The following is a 16208-nucleotide window of genomic DNA, read 5'->3' as shown; positions in this document are numbered from 1 at the left end:
TAATATACTTTGTTGTTCATAGAGTATCTGACATAGTCTGATGTATGTAGTGTTTGTATTATCAGAACAGCAAAATGACTGACTGCTTTGACTTCACTGTGGATGCATCCCAAAGTGGGCAAAAACAGGTGGAAGTTGTAAGCCTGAGGATATATGTCATTATCTTATCTGAATCCAATAATTTTATTTTTTTTATTACAGAGATTTCCCTTCCAATAAAGGAGGAACCATCTCCCATTTCTAAAATGAGACCAGTAACAGCCAACATCACTACAATGCCAGTGAATACAGTGATATCCCGCCCACCACCACAAATCCAAATGGCCCCTCCTCCTGTGTCCTTAGAACCAACAACCAGCTTGTCTATAAGTCTGGAAAACCAACTTGAAGCCCTCTTGGATGGAACTTTGCCATCAGGTAATGAAATTCCTCAACTCACAAGCAGTAATGAGGACAGAGAGTCATTTTCTTTAATTGAAGACCTCCAGAATGATTTGCTTAATCACTCCAGCATTTTAGATCACTCTCATTCACCCATGGAAACATCCGACCCACAGTTTACCACTAATAATTCTTGTTTGTCTCTTGACCTTCCCGATACAAATTTGGACAATATGGAATGGCTAGACATTACGATGCCCAGCTCCTCATCTGGACTCACTCCTCTCAGCTCTACTGCCCCCAGCGTGTTTTCCACTGACTTTCTAGATCCACAAGATTTACAGTTGCACTGGGATTAAGCTATAGCCAATGAGAACACGACCTGCAAGTCTCTTTACAGCAGAGATCCATTATTATACAATTCTGATTGCGGTTAAGATAAATTAGGACGGTAATGTTTGGAAGAACAAATGCTTGAAGCTAATTCCTTATTGATTTTCAAGTTTACGACAGTGAATTACTTTATGCTCCTATCAGTAATGCAGATCAGGGCCATCTGAAAGCTGTATTCCACAAGTCAAGAAAGGATGATTGTACTTACTGATTAAAAGTACCCCGAGGTAAATGCATCACAAATATTTAAGAATGAAGTTATGTCTCTGACTCTGTAGTGCTTAAATGAGCAACACAACATGGCTAAACTTATGGGGGGAAAAAGTGAGATTTCAACTGTCTGTATTGACACAGTGAGCAAATGTTTGGGGGAGGATGGAGGTATCACTGCACTTCATTGTTCCTGTGGATAGCCTGAGCCAGGTTCAAAATGATAAGCGAGGGCAAAGGCAAGTAGAAGCACTGGCTGGTTCAGTGAAATTTCATATATCTAGTCTCTTAATTTGTTCAAGTTGTTTTTATATTTTGGTTTTGTGGTTTTAAAAACTCTTCCCCCATTCTTTAATCATGAGGGAAGAATTTAACTGCATCCAAAGGGACATTAAGTGTAACTGCAAAGAAATCCACTGTAGCTACGCCAGGTAATATTGAGAACACTGAATTTTGTATAGCAATGCTCTGGATTTAATAGCTAGGTTTTAATGTGTATATCAGACAGTTATTTGTATACTCTTGTAACTTTGTATAGCTTATTTTTGTGAACAGAGGGGAACAGTGTCTTCAACAAGAGATTACTATAATGGAAATAATAAATATCCTAACTTACTTTGTGTTTGAGGATATTTGTTATATCATTGAATCCAGTATCTCAGCATATTAGAACAGTTTGAGGAAGTAGAAAAGTTTAATTAATGCTGTTGTGCACTATGATCTGCAAGCACCTATGCAAGAATAGTCCCAATGCCCTCAATAAAAGATGTTTGTAGATTCAGACCGAGTTGCAGGGGACAGTACTGACAGGACAGCCATCATTTCTTATTGAACACTTAATCAAACAGCTTTATCTACCGCTGCATAACATCAGGGAAGCTAAACAGAGAAGCTGCTCAATGAGAATCCTAAATAGCACACACTTATGGAAAATTATAAAAGGCTAATAAGCAGTACCAGGATGTACTGTTTTGTGGTAAGAATGCATATGTCATACCTGAAACAGATAATAGCAAAAATTAATCTTTTACCTCAAAGCACATGAAAATATTTTTTTAAGCCCTTAGTTGTTTTTTTCAGAGTCTATTATGAAAGCAGTTGGAAAAGCAAACAAAAAAAATGCAAATATAAGTAAAATACATACTTTGTAATTCTGTGGTTGTCTCTCAGGTAATAGCTGTTGAATGTTGCCATACATGACGTAGGCTGATAATCAGACATGAAATTGGCATTATTTTCTATTAGGGAACTGCTAAATTAAGATAAAAGGAAACAGTTCCCTATTTCCTGAACAATGAAAACATGATATGTTTACTAGTCTGAAAACTGATCTCTTTGAAGAATTCCTTCCTCACCAGCAACCTTCAAAAATAAAGTTTTGTAGGAACCAGTTAAAAAAATGCCGTGAATCTTTTTCTTACTTCTTAGAGTAACGATACGTATCAAAGAAATAAAGAAAACGGAAGGTAGCTGTTAACTATTCACCATCCTGTATTACATTAAAAAAACAAAACATAACACGATCATCAAACAAAGTATTTTGTGAGAAAATACTGTGGAATTAACTGCAAATTTATGTCTCTAGATATACAACACAGTCTGGTTTACTAATATTACAGAATTCCACTGGCTTCAGATAAAATAGTGGATTATATCATTGATTTAGGGTTTAAACTAGCATCGTATGTTTGCATCATATCAGTTATCAGCACTTTAAATCATTATATATCTTCAGTAGTTTTACAGGCCAGGATTTACTTTAATCTGAAACTAAGTCCAAAAGAACAGTCTGTGGAGATTTTCACAAAAAAAAACGAAGTTGAAAGATTTATTTCCTTATTCCTTCTTGCTGTGCCTACAATATTTGAGTACAACATTACATGTGGACTGTCTGCCTTAAATTTTGATGTTATAGGACTCTTCAATAACATTAAACAAATACATTTAACTTTTTGCATTCCTTTTCATCATATTATCTTGGGAGCTAATGATCAAAGATAGTAGGTGCCCTCAGCTGTTACGAGAATAAGAATTAAGGACTCTTGGCCTGATAGGAACAACTTTGAATGAAAGCTACTGTTCTGTAGTACTGTCAATTTATTATGTGTGATACACCGGACATCATACCACATGTGTGGTTAGAGTTACCCCTTTCTGACCCTGCCTTCTGATTAAATAAGAGGCAAGTAAATTAATTTTTAGCAGACAAATTAACATAGAGCAACTATACTGTCATTTTTGATGTGCGTGTAAATAGAGCTTAAAACTGGCAAAGTCATCTTGCTACAAAACTATCCTGATTGGCAGTGTAGAATGTTAACTAATCCATAGGAATCTATGTGCAGAAATAAACCCAAACAGTTGAGATGTGTTGTTATCAGTACAGTATAGCTTTCTACTATAAAATTCTATTTGAAAAAAAAAGATAAATATAATTATTAAAAAAACTAAGGGATCATTTTAGTTTTTAAAGTACAAATATTCTAGTATAGGGAATGTGATTACTTTTTTGTACATTTCAGAATTATGTGTATTCAACCTTATATATAATGGTTTGCTTTAGACTTTGTTCTGAAATGTGGTATATTTGCCATAGTTATATACGCCTGTTATGGCAGAAATAGGTTTTGCTTAGACTTTTGTGTGTGCATGTTTTATATGACAATTTTTGTAACACTAATACATCTTAGAAATTTCATCATGCCTGTGCAGTTTGACTGTACAGAACTGAATATATTTCTCATTAAGAGAACAGTTGCAAAGGAATGCACTGGCACTAAATTTGCCATTTAATGGCTGCAGTATACTAACAGAACACATCCTATCAAATGTGCTGTTAGTACATCCTTCAAAGTAATTAAGAATACCATTTTATCAGTGTGAAAATCAAAAGTTGGTGTTACACTTCTAGACAATGGAGAGAGCTCAGACATATGTTTTACAAGGCTAATGTTAATCAAGAGGAATCACATCCTGTGTTTAATACAGAAATTATATTTGTTATGCACTTTTAGTGCCATTCAGCATTAGTTAAGGCAAAGAAGTTTACAGGCAAAATTTTGTTTAACATTATAAATAGTTAAGAAATCATTGTCATAAATCTAGCAATTCTCCCCGAGAATAAAGTGAATTTATGTCAGTAGTTCTCTACAGGAATTTAGAGTCTAATCCAGCAATGTGGGCTTGCAGAATCAGACCTTTAAAAAGCTGAGGCCACAGCTTTTAGAAATAATCACTACTTCATACTGAAATTTCGTTCCAAGGTATTTGTAAATTCACCAACAGGAGTTATGTTCAAGGAAGCAGGTGATCAAAACAGGAGTTTCAATATTACACTTTTATGTTATGTAATCCCAAACATTCTGATGCCTGAAAAGTGTAGGCACCGTAATTGGAAACCAAGCACAAGCTGCTGAACTGCTTTCAAGGCAGAGAAAATGCAATCACAGAATACATTTAACTGGAAGGGCATTATGTAATCAAATCACAGTAAAGCTCACTGATGTAAACAACTATTATTTGGATGGCATCTTCAGTGTATTATAAACTTAAAGCAAATTCTATTAAAACTGGAAAAAAAGTTCTTCCACTTATCTCTAGTAAATGTTCTGTTAAAACTGTTTATATTATGGTCTATTAAATTGCCTTTTGATGACTTCTAGACCATACTACAGATGGTTTTTTATGTGAGATACGTGGAATGGAGTTGCATATAGTAGATACATGGCCAATAAAGAGCATCCATTAAAAGCTGAAGAAATCTCAAATATTCCTTTTATACCAGTTTGCTAGGAATAAATATAAAGTGCAAAAAAGAGACACCTACATCATTCTGTAGTGTCCAATACTGAATATAAAGACTTTTTAAGTTAAAAGTGCATAAATGTATTTGTAGAAATCTAGCCAAAAAAGCCATTCTAGCTCTGAGAGCAAATTCTCAATAAAAAGCAGGGAATGGTTAATAACTATATAATCACACTATTTTTCTAAAAAATACAGCTCAGATATTCAAAAGACAGCCTAAAATAAATTATAATAATATAAAAATTTAAATAGGAACCAAAGCATTGCCATTTATATTGCCAAAGGAGGCACTTTGTATTTTGAAGCATACGAAATTAAATCCCCAAAAGTATTATCCATACTTTTTTAAAATTAAGGATGTAGATATTTTCAAAGCTGTTTTTGATGTTTAACAGTACAGATTTGTTTTTGTTGTTTGAGAAATTTGTATTAAGTAATAGCACAGGCTTTTTTCGAGATAGGATTTTTCTTCACAGTACTGCTTGCAGTAGAAATAATGCTAACCCTAGTAGGTGTTTCTTTTCTTTTTTTCATAGTCATAATTATGTCTTAGCATCTCATTTTGTGAAAAGAAGAAGACAGACACCTGTCTCCAGGGCCCTCTTCATTTAAGCACTACTTTACTAAATGCAAATTATGGCAATCAGGGCGTCAGTTTATGTATTGCCTTTTATAAGAAACCATGATGCCTTTGTATTTGCTGTTTGCACCCCTAAAATCAATTCCATATGTTTGAATGCCATATGTTTTGCACATTGTACTGTATATATGTAATGCATACTGTATTTTTATATGTGTACTACATTTATCAAATATTTTGTACATAGTGGCAATATTGTAGCTACTGAGGAAATGTTTGATATTTCAGCATTTTTGCTAAGTGTCTCAAATAAAAAAGGAAAACTGTGTTCATTTGTCCATGATTACTACTTAAACGTGAAAAACATTAATAATCAATAAAAATTTTGACTTTTAGAAGCCAGAAACAGTTGGCCTATGTTCTAAGTGTTTTTGTCACAAAAAGAATAAAATCTATACTTAGACAAACTCCAAAAGAATGATAGCTTGTCTTCAAAATCAGAGCCAAAACAGACTTCCTGAACTCTCAAATTTTGGGCTTGGCCTTCTTTTTTTTTTTCTTTTTTATTCTTTTATCAAGAAAAGGTAGGGTAAGAACCCAGACTTTTCAGTACTTTTGTCATTAAAAAAAAATAAAATCCAAATGTATGCACAAGTGTAACTATCTTACATAACATACATGTAAAATATGTGTGATACTCTCCAACATATTTTCATAGAAGAATGATTTTAAATGAAGTGGCTTCGTAAAAATTAAAGCAATTGTAATCAATGACCTTTTTATATAGCTCGTAAGCCATACAGTCCTTATTTTGTAATTTCTTATCGTATTTTCACGATGTGCAACTGCTGGGGTTCATCCCCCCAAATACCTCATCTACTAACTAGTTCATTGAAAAATTACTGTTTTCTTTGGATCTGCCCAATCTTAAAAAATAAAGCTTCCAAGAATGCCTATCCTGCCATAGTACTTCTTAGAAGGTATGAACAGTTTGGAAGGGAGTGCTTTTCCTAGTAACCATGTGTTAACTGCACAAACCTAAGAAGCTCTGACACTGTACTAACAATTCCAGAGATGTATTAAGTAATTCTGGACATTGTTCTTTTTCACAAGAGCAAAACATCTTATTTAAAAAGTCTTCTGAAGTCTAGCATAGAAGAGGGCTTTACAGTTACATAATGCATGCATTGACCATGCATAGGAGTACTAAAGAGATCACTGAACAAGCACTAGTTTAAACCCATCCCCGTTAAAAAGAAACTGAATCAACAATCGATCAAAACTCAACATGCTGTGGTAGGACTTGGGAAAATACAGTATGAGTGTCTAGTATGTATTTTTGTCAACCACAGAGAGTCAAGTCTCTAGCAAAATTCCCGAAGGATAATCTCTTGAATTTGTCCACACCTTATGCTGGTGGAGAGAGGAACAAGCTGCAATAGTGAAGTCACATATAAAAGCAACAGCAAGGGAGATGGGAGGCTCTAATACTGGCTCACAGTACCACAGTGAAAAAGGAAGAAGGAAAAACCTAGAGTCTCTCCACCCTCGAAGTGGGGATTTTTTCAGAGAAGGGAAAAAGGGCAACTCGAAATACAGAATAAACGAGGCATTCCAGAGAGGTGCATGTTCCTATAGTGAACCTCTCGTGTCACTGCCCTGGAGCAGCCTGGTGGAATGGTTCCACTACACTGCTCAGATCAGGCCACGAAGATCTGAGATCTTTCTCTTAGAAAGCTGTGCCTGCGTGATAAGGCAAGCTTCTCAATATTCCCCAGATAGTTGAACCTCATTTGTGAGTCAAATGCAACATTTTGTTCACTTAATGCAAATGAACCTTTAAGGCCTCTTAGAGTGAAGTCTAATGAAACTATTAAAATACCACTGCAGATTACTGGGTGTATTTCACCTTGTGATACAGACTTCTGCTCCTAATTGAGTTACATTGTCACAGATACAGAAATAATCCCCAAGTAAATTTACATGGGCATTCTTATTGGCTACAAAATACTGTGATTCTTTTTTATACTTTACAGTACTGTTTTTAAATTTAACAAGAAAGTAAATAGTGTTTGTATCACATTTTTCTGAATAGAGGCTACCTGTAATTCTCTAACAATAAAAAATAATTTGTAAAAAAACCCAAATAAGTACAAATAATAAGGCTCTTCTGTGAGAAATTAAGGGATATTTCAGAACTATAAGGCAACGAAAGGATTAGAAAATTATTTCTGATGTAGACAAGATTACACCCACTTTCATTCATGACTTTCCTGAATTCTTCCAAGGTTTTCAAGATGTGCTGGATCACAGGATTTGGTATTTGTATTTATATTCTGCTCAGCTTGTGTTCCAGAACACCTTTGCGCATTTCTTCAGGAGAATTAGCTATGAGCTGCTTAATATGCACAAAGCTTCTTTTCATGATGAAGCTGTTTCATTTAAATACTTACTATTATACTTCTTCTTGTGGAGGCAGTCCTCATACTAGCTCACCTGTCCTTTCCTTATTAAAGTCTGTTCTGTGCTGATGACATCAGAACTCAGCCAAGTGTTACAAAACCCATAAAGTAGCTAGTACCAGTAAAACTGAATAATTAAAACTTACTAATATGCCCTGCAAATTTCATAACACCCCTTTTCTTTATGAACTTCAACCATTCTAAAAGTTTGTAGACTATATATGCCAAAAACCTACCTTCAGATATCACACACCTAACTCAAACATTGCAAAACAAGTACAGCACTTTTTGACTATGTGTTTGTGCATTGCAGAATTTATAGTTAGAATATATCAGAGATAAAGCACTTGTTTGGTGCCAACTGGCAATTTGGGGTTTTGACTGTTTTACAAAGACGAAGAAATATAAACACATAACCCGACCCCCAAAAGTGTATTCATATTAGTATTATGATGTAAACATCAAGACAAGAAGGACTGATGAAACTTGAGACTATGCTGAATGAGCTTCCACAAGCTAAACCCTGGTTTTCAATAAAACCTGAATACATTAAACCATATTCTACAAATGGCCATCATCATATTTGTCGTCACTCTATATACTATATATATAATGCTATATACTCCTGCCTTTTAGCTTGTTGTGTATTATACAAATGTTGTAGAGAGTGACGAATTTCTTAGAATATTTGTACTGTTTCAAGTCAAAGATGTTGCCATGATAGCAAAGAAGTCACAAACATTTTCCCACACCCCATGCTGCAGTCTACAACCCCACGAAGACCTTCCTAAAAAGAGAATCAAAGTAACAAATTAGAGGAGCATCTGAGATGCAACAGCTAGAGGATTTTTTTTTTCCTGTAAGTGTTTATCCATAAATTTACAGAGTAACTCAAAGAAATATTTCCTTTCACATAAAAAGTTACCTGAAGATGAGTCTCCAATCTTCTCTTCAGAACAAGGACTGCAGGGCCACTCTACCATAAAACTGCATCCTTCTTGAATCCCTTCAAGGCAACTGCTGTTGATCAAAAGTTAAAATAGTGAACAGAAACATTCTTTCATAAAGCTAGGACAAAGTCTAAGCTTAAGTAATAGATAACCGAGGAGCATTCGAACTACCCCATAGCAAGTCTTTATAAACTCAGTTACACAGTTGCACAAATTCTGCATAAATATGACTGTTCTTCTGTATCTCCTCTTGAGAATTGGGGAGATTTGTAGAAAGGCCTAATTTTGTACATTAAAGCAGACATCAAAGCCCTCTCCTAAAGCAATACCTCCATCTCATAAGAGTGAGGCTTAGGGAAGGAAGAAAAAAAGCTGGTGATTATCTTCTCCTTCCAACAAAATCTCTGAAATTATCTTTTCAGCATTGGAGTCTCCTAAAGAATTTCCTTTAGGAAATCCATGTTGTGTCTTAAAAAAGAGTTTGTCAGAAGAGAACACTGCATAAGGAAAATTCAGCATAAAGAATAAAGGCTTTCACACAGAGCTCAAACAAGGGTAATGACCAACAGAAAAGACACTTTCAAACAGAAGTATCCAGAAGTCAAAAAACCCCACAGGAAATCACACATTTTAAAATCAAATTTACATGTTTAGTTATAAAAACTACCTTTTTGATAAATCAGCTGACCATTAAATAGCATTTTATTTAGATAGACAGTAACAGACGCATTGAAGAAGTTAAGCTCAGAGCAGGCAACTTTTTTTAAACCGGACAAGTATTTCCTCTTAATCTACTCAGAAGATCTTTATGATTTCAAATCAAACTTTCAATCTCCCTGTACAGTTAAGGAAGGACTTTAGCATTAGAAGTTGCTTTACCATTAAATACTATTTCTGATGCCAACTGAATACATTTATTAAAAATGTAGTGTATTTGAAGACAGACAACTCATGAATTCATATAACTCAAATAGTCCTCTCTAGTTCTTCCCATTGCAAAAGTACATCCCAGCTCACAAAGATACAAAAACATAAATAAAACACAGATACAAACTTCACAGGAACTGCAATGACAAGTTAGAAGTGGCAAGGATTGGCACATAAAATAGTGTAATTTGTAATAAGCTAGTAGGCCAGAAATGGAAGGACATCAGTCAAACATGATCTATTAAAATCTAACTCCTTCTTGCTGCCAACATTGCTAATATTAAGAGTCTCTTCATCAGTCAGCTAAGGTAAGTGGCCCTCTGAGGTCACTCCTTATCGTAAAAGTTACAGGTGGGGGGTTGAATGAGGCAGTTTTCACTGCTACTCATCATCCCACTTTTGAAGTGCTGCAGTGATCACCACAATCAAGACAGAAGCAGACTACAACAGTACTACTACTGGGTTCCCAACTTCCCATAGTCCAGATGAAGCTTTGAAGCTAGAGATGAGCAAGACTAGCAGATAAACTCCAGCAAGTGTTTGGTCTGACCAGGCCATCAGTTATGCCCATACGGACTCAACCAAACGAATCACCTTTGGGGCAGATATCCCAGGGTAGCAGCAAACACACTTAAGGTGGGCCGACTATCCAGTAGGGTGACTTAAATTAGGTACCTTTCACTGCAGGTGAAGCTATTTAAAATTTCTCTGTTTGCTGAAACAGAAGCATGCAGAGGGGTTATCAGAGAAACTGACAAATGGCAACTTTTAAAGAACTGACTGCTCATACAGTCAAGCCATCAAGCATGAGTTTTCCTGATGAAAGTTCAAAGAACATCTCAAAAGGATACAGATATATTAATCTTTTAACACTTCTGCATTACAGCACCAGCAAATTAGTAACTCTGATCTCAACCTTTACAAAGGTACCTCTGTTAACATGCTTCTTCCACCAAAAAAACCAACCCCAAACCCGAAAAACCCCACTAATCATAACTGGGATCAGTATCCCCCCTCTTCCGTCTCAGGTCAATTAACAAAATCTCTTTCATCCAAGGCGATGGAATATAACTTGGGTGTCCAGCAAAAGTTTCATAAGGAATTTAAAGGGATCTCCACAGTGAACAGCAAAGGAAAATGGAAAGCTTTGTTTTCAGGTCACACTTATAAGTATCTAGGAGACCAAACCTAGAAAAATACGTATTTTAGTATCTTTTCTGCATTTCACAACACTAAGTTTTTACAGCGAACGAGTACCAGCCACTTAGTGAGTTTAATTTGATATTTACCATTTCATTATCCCAACGTTTGGCATTTCTGCTTCTTTTCTCGGGAGAGGAAAGTTTTACTCCGCCTCCCCCCCGCCCCCAGCTGTTCTTTCTGGTCTGAGGAACACTACATTGCTCCCAATACATGTACTAATCTAAATGTAAGAGTGCCATCTTTTGGTAAAGAAAACCCGGGCTGCAGCACAGCCGCGTGCCACAGTCGGCGGCGGCACCACAGAACCATCCCCTCCCCCGGGGAACACCCCTCCGCCGCCCCGACCGGCCCGCCCGCCCTCAGAGGCGGGAGCGCCCCAGGGCCCCTCGCTGCGGCCGACGCGGGAAGATGGACGCCTCCCCAGACGGACGGAGCAGCTCCTCGCCGCTCCCACGGAGAGAGGGGCTTTCCTCAGCCCCCTCCCGCGAATTCCGCCTCCTCAGCGGACACCTACCAAGAGGGAACGGCAGCGCCCGCCTCAGCGCCTGCCACGCGCAGGTGCAGGTGGCGGGGGCGGGGGGGTGGAACGAGGCGGGGCTGCTGGCGATAGAAGGGCGTCGGGAGGGGCACTTAACGCAGGCGCGGTGGCCAAGTGGTAAGGCGTCGGTCTCGTAAACCGAAGATCACGGGTTCGAACCCCGTCCGTGCCTTGGCGGGTACGCGCCGCGGGAGCTTTCCCGATCCCTTTTTAGGGGCAGGAGGGAGCGCGGCCGGCGGCGGCCCGGCCCGGCATCCCGCAGGGCTCCCCTGCGGCGGTGGGACCGGTCACCCGGCGGCGCGTGGCAGCCGCAGTGGGGCAGCGCGGGGGTGTCGCTGCCGGCGCCCCCCGGCCCCAGCGGGCCAACGCCGCCACGCCGAGCCCAAACGTTTTTGTTCAGAGCACCCTCCCGGGGCCTCACCCTCCACCCGAGCGGGTCCCGAGCTCACCTGCAGAAGCAAAAGCAGAAGATCGTTCCACATGTGCGAGAAGCCGGTGCCACGGGGCCGTGTCACACACGTGGCCTGCGCAGCGGCCTGGCAGCACGTGCCGGCACCCGCCACGACGGGGATCTCCTCCTGCGAGGGACAAGGGGAACAAGCTCATGGTTGAAGGGATGTTCCCACAGGCTGCAGCTGCCAAGAGCACCCTGTAATTCCGGGCTCTTTTCATTGGGGTCCCCCACCCCATAATTAATTTCATTATTTATTAATTTAGTTCTGTCTTCTGTTTAGGAAAACACACGGTTTCACCTGTATCACTAACCACTTAGAAGGATTATTTGCAATCTGGGTAGCGTCCACTGTACGTTCTCTATTTTGTTAAAGAGAACAACCCCGTGTCACACAGGCGGCGGGGAAGGGGAGGTGAGGCTGGTGGGGCTGGCAGCGATGTGCCGTGCTTCCCCCCTCGCCCAGCACGGCCACCGCAGGCCTCGGACACAGCTGGGCCACCCGGATCACGAGCAGCCGGGACTGCCACCTCAGGGACACCGACGGGACCAGCCGCCAAACCAGCACACACTGTTAAGGGCTGACAGTGCATAAAACCATCGCAACAATTTAAACAATAACAGCAGTACACATTGAAGAAAATCTTCTTGATTCACATTTGACATTTGCTCACCATCTGAAGTTTCACTGACCTCTGATGAGTCCACACACCCAGTTTTGTTTTCTTCCTGACAAATCTTCCTCTCATCATCTGCACCACTGTTGTTTAGAATCAAAATTGTACAATTGTTGTATGAACAAAAGTAACCATCATTAACTTTTTACACTACGCTGTGTAAAATATTTTAAACTAAATTACATAAGTTCTGTTGGTAGGTCAAAATCATCATTCAAGTTGTATTTTGATTTAAAGAAGGGCTGTAACCATTTATTCTATACAAAATGGGGTTTTTTGCACAAATTTACTGTTATGAAGATCATCTGACCGTATTAATTATATGTAATTAAAATCCGTATTTTTTGCACTTAGTTTACTGTCAACATCACAAGTCTCCAGAACTGCTCTTTAGCAAATTTGGCATAACTTTGATGAAGCATCAGCAGAGAGGAAACCATGGTGCATACCTTCCAGCTCATTTCTGAACTTGAAATTTCTGGTATGAAATCCGGGACAACACTGCCCAATCTCCCTAGAGAGAAGAAAAATGTAATTATTGATTTTGAGCAGTGACAGTTTCAGCACAGAGCACATACAAAACTAGAACCCAAAACGTTCTAAATTGGTTTCTGTTTTCTTTAACGTTTTACTCATGGATATGAAGGACAGTGAGGAACAGCTGTGTCCCTGAACCTGCTATCTTAAGAGGGTTTTCAAAACTAAACATAAAAATCAAACTCAAGGACAAAATGTGTATCTGATAAATACTGTTTTCTGTTACTACAACCTCAGGGATAAACCTGGATAGGAGCCACCCTGCCCGTGATGAGTAATGTGAAAAATTTTTGCTTGTTTTTCAGAAATATAAGAGTAAACCAGGTATGCACGAGAGTTACGGTGGCATCTCACCCACATAACAATGGTTTGAGGCCTGCGAGTCTGTGTTACGTGGCACACATCAAAATTAAGTAATACAGAGCCTGTTCTTCCATAGTTTGCAGGCAGAACTTACAATTTAGCAATGTTTTGTAGCAAAATATGAGCACGATAATAATTTTTCTAAGTAATGTTTTAAGACATGTCTTATGGTTATTTACTTGAAATTAATTTTGTAATTAGAAAACTGTGAAATCACAGTGTAAGAGAAGCTAGCACAGACCAGAAATTGATAAATCCAGTAGCAGTTAAGAGTAGAAATAATCAACATACCACACAGGTTTACTGCCATGACATAGATTCATTTACTCGACGTCAAACCTTTTTGAAAGTGTTACTGTATTTGCCTTCAGCTTTCTCCTTTCTAGACAACACAATCCCCAGATTTTAAAATCTCTCCTTTTAGGTCAGGTTTTCTACAGCTCTAATCACACCTCTCATCATCCTTGCTACAATTCCCCGCATCCTCTCCAGTTGCTCCGTACTATTTTTGAAATGAGGCCCGAAAGCGGACACACTACTGCTGCTTACCAACAGTGAGCAGAGCATTTCTACAGAGCATGACTCACAGCAGGGCACCACGAGCGGGCAGGTGGGAATTTGCATTACGTGTACCCAGCAAAGCCAGAGCTGCCATAGTGACAGTGCTTTGAGAAGCTGCATAGCTGCCATCACATCACACGACATGCGTCATTACACGTAAGCGCAAACTATCCGTACTGGCACACATGGCCCTGTCTCCAGACCGGACCGTGTGACATGAAATTTAAGCTGGAAACTTCCTCTCTCACCATGCGCTTGGCAGCGCTGCAGCCCCCCCTGCAACCCTGGCCGCGCAGGGGGCCAGCCCAGGAGCCAGAGGGAGGCTGCAGCTCCCGGTGCCACCCACCATGCACAGCACAGCACGGCAGGTGGCCCGTGGCAAGTGGTTAAAACAGCGGCCCGAGTCCAATGGGGTTCCATCCCAGGGCAGAACCGGTAGCACGGAGTCATGTGAAATGAGTCCTCTCCTTAATCCAGCTTTTAGTACCCATCATTGCATCATCTTTTAGAAACGATTTTGAAATCCCTCACGCTGTGCAGTCTTATTGGTGAACGCGGAAGGTGAAGCAAATTTAATTTAGTTTCATCATTTTTGTCATTTCAACAGAGCCTCTCGCTGCCTTTTTGGGTTAATTGAATTTTACATGTGACAACCAGTACGGCCAACAGAGGACAGCACATCCATTTCTTTGAATGATCAAAAGATCCTGAACTTGAAGCTGCCATTCACTTTTTCACTCAGGAAATGAGAGTGACAGGCGGAGTGGAGCAGCGTGTCACAAATAAGCCAGCCAGCTTAAAAAGGCCTTCTTGCAATTAACTAGAGCTGTTTTGAATTCCAAGAGATTACTCAAAATAAATCTACTTCTAACCAGGCATTATTGCTAACGGAACACTGTGGGTGCACCTCCCTGAAAGCTGGGTCTGTATTTTGAAGCAATTGTTTATCGAGCACTTCAATAACAGTTAAAACATACTCGGGAGTCAAAGCACACTTAGGATTTTCAGGTGAACTCTGCTAATTCCCCTTCAAAACTGCAAACAGACAAGGTCTCTGTAACGAAGTTTTGATTAAATGTGAGTGTTTATAAAACACTGAAGTAAAGCCAGACTCCAGTGTTTTTATTGCATTTCATTTGGGGGCAGAGAAGACTCTGCAAGTCATAATGAAATTCAAAGAACAAACCCAAGGATTTCATGTGGCTGAGGGGAATTTCATTACGGAAATTCAATTAACCTGCAAGAGTTACACACATTGAAATCTATTATCTTTCCCCAAAAGCTGGCTATTGTGGGTTTTATAGCAATATTTGCTGTTCCTGGATAAATAATGCTTTATTACAAATGCATTGACATCTTATATAATTAACAGCATATAAAAACATCTTCATCTGTTACTGCTTTGTAAACATTCATTCCCGCTTCCTATGAAATGTATCAAGTAGTCTTTTTTTAAAAAAGATATGACTAAAGAAGGATTAGGTGTTAGACACAAGCAGAAAGCAAATATACAGATTTAGGAGACACGTGAGGAATAATAGTGGCTCGTGACAGTGTGCGGATCTACTGCAAGTCCCGATTTACATTTGTCAGTCAGGGCCTGATCCTGTGAATTGCTGAGCAGAATTAATTAACAGCCTAAGATACCATTAAGTCAGTGGAGACTGACAGTGCTCAGCAGTCCTCAGTATTGGGGCCCTTAAATAAAAGCCAACCTACAAATTCCCGTTCACGCGAGTAATGATACTGCACACATCTACAGTAATAACATGAATTATTCACATCAGTGTAGCAGGAAAGATGTAACCCGCAAAGCATGTTTAAAATAACACACAAACATTAATTAGTGTTCCTATGATACATGGGAGGGTTATCATTTGGCTCGGTTTTTACTTATATGCGCATTCCTTTTATTTGCTGTGTGCATAGGTCTGATACGAGGACATGGGGGAAAGTAAATAAAGGAGATAGAAATCTATAAACATTACTAGAAAATGAGGAGAGGGGGTTACTGATTAGCTTTCTTCCCACATGAAACTCCTAGATCATATCGGAGAAATGTGAGTTAAGTGTTTTACCATTCTTCTTTTTTTAACCATTATCTGATCAGAGAAGCATGAAAAGCACTTTATTGCTCACTTGATTTTTTTTTTCCTGTGCTAGGAGCCCTC

At 39.0% G+C, this 16208-nt stretch overlaps 1 protein-coding gene across 1 annotated transcript in view; it reads left to right on the top strand.

The window, feature by feature from the left end:
* The window catches only part of MRTFB (myocardin related transcription factor B), a gene marked incomplete at its 3' end in the record, with an annotated part of 58570 nt that extends 57830 nt beyond the window's left edge, over nt 1–740 (top strand). Inside the window, exon 15 of the mRNA XM_082490466.1 lies at nt 202–740. Within this exon, the coding sequence (XP_082346592.1) occupies nt 202–740 (539 nt within the window). The remainder of the gene's footprint in view (nt 1–201) is intronic.
* Between the last annotated feature and the right edge of the window lie 15468 nt (nt 741–16208).

This window comes from Vanellus vanellus, assembly GCF_965231255.1.
Source record: "Vanellus vanellus genome assembly, chromosome: 14".
Lineage (NCBI taxonomy): Eukaryota > Metazoa > Chordata > Aves > Charadriiformes > Charadriidae > Vanellus > Vanellus vanellus.
This window is presented reverse-complemented; position numbering and strand designations above follow the sequence as displayed.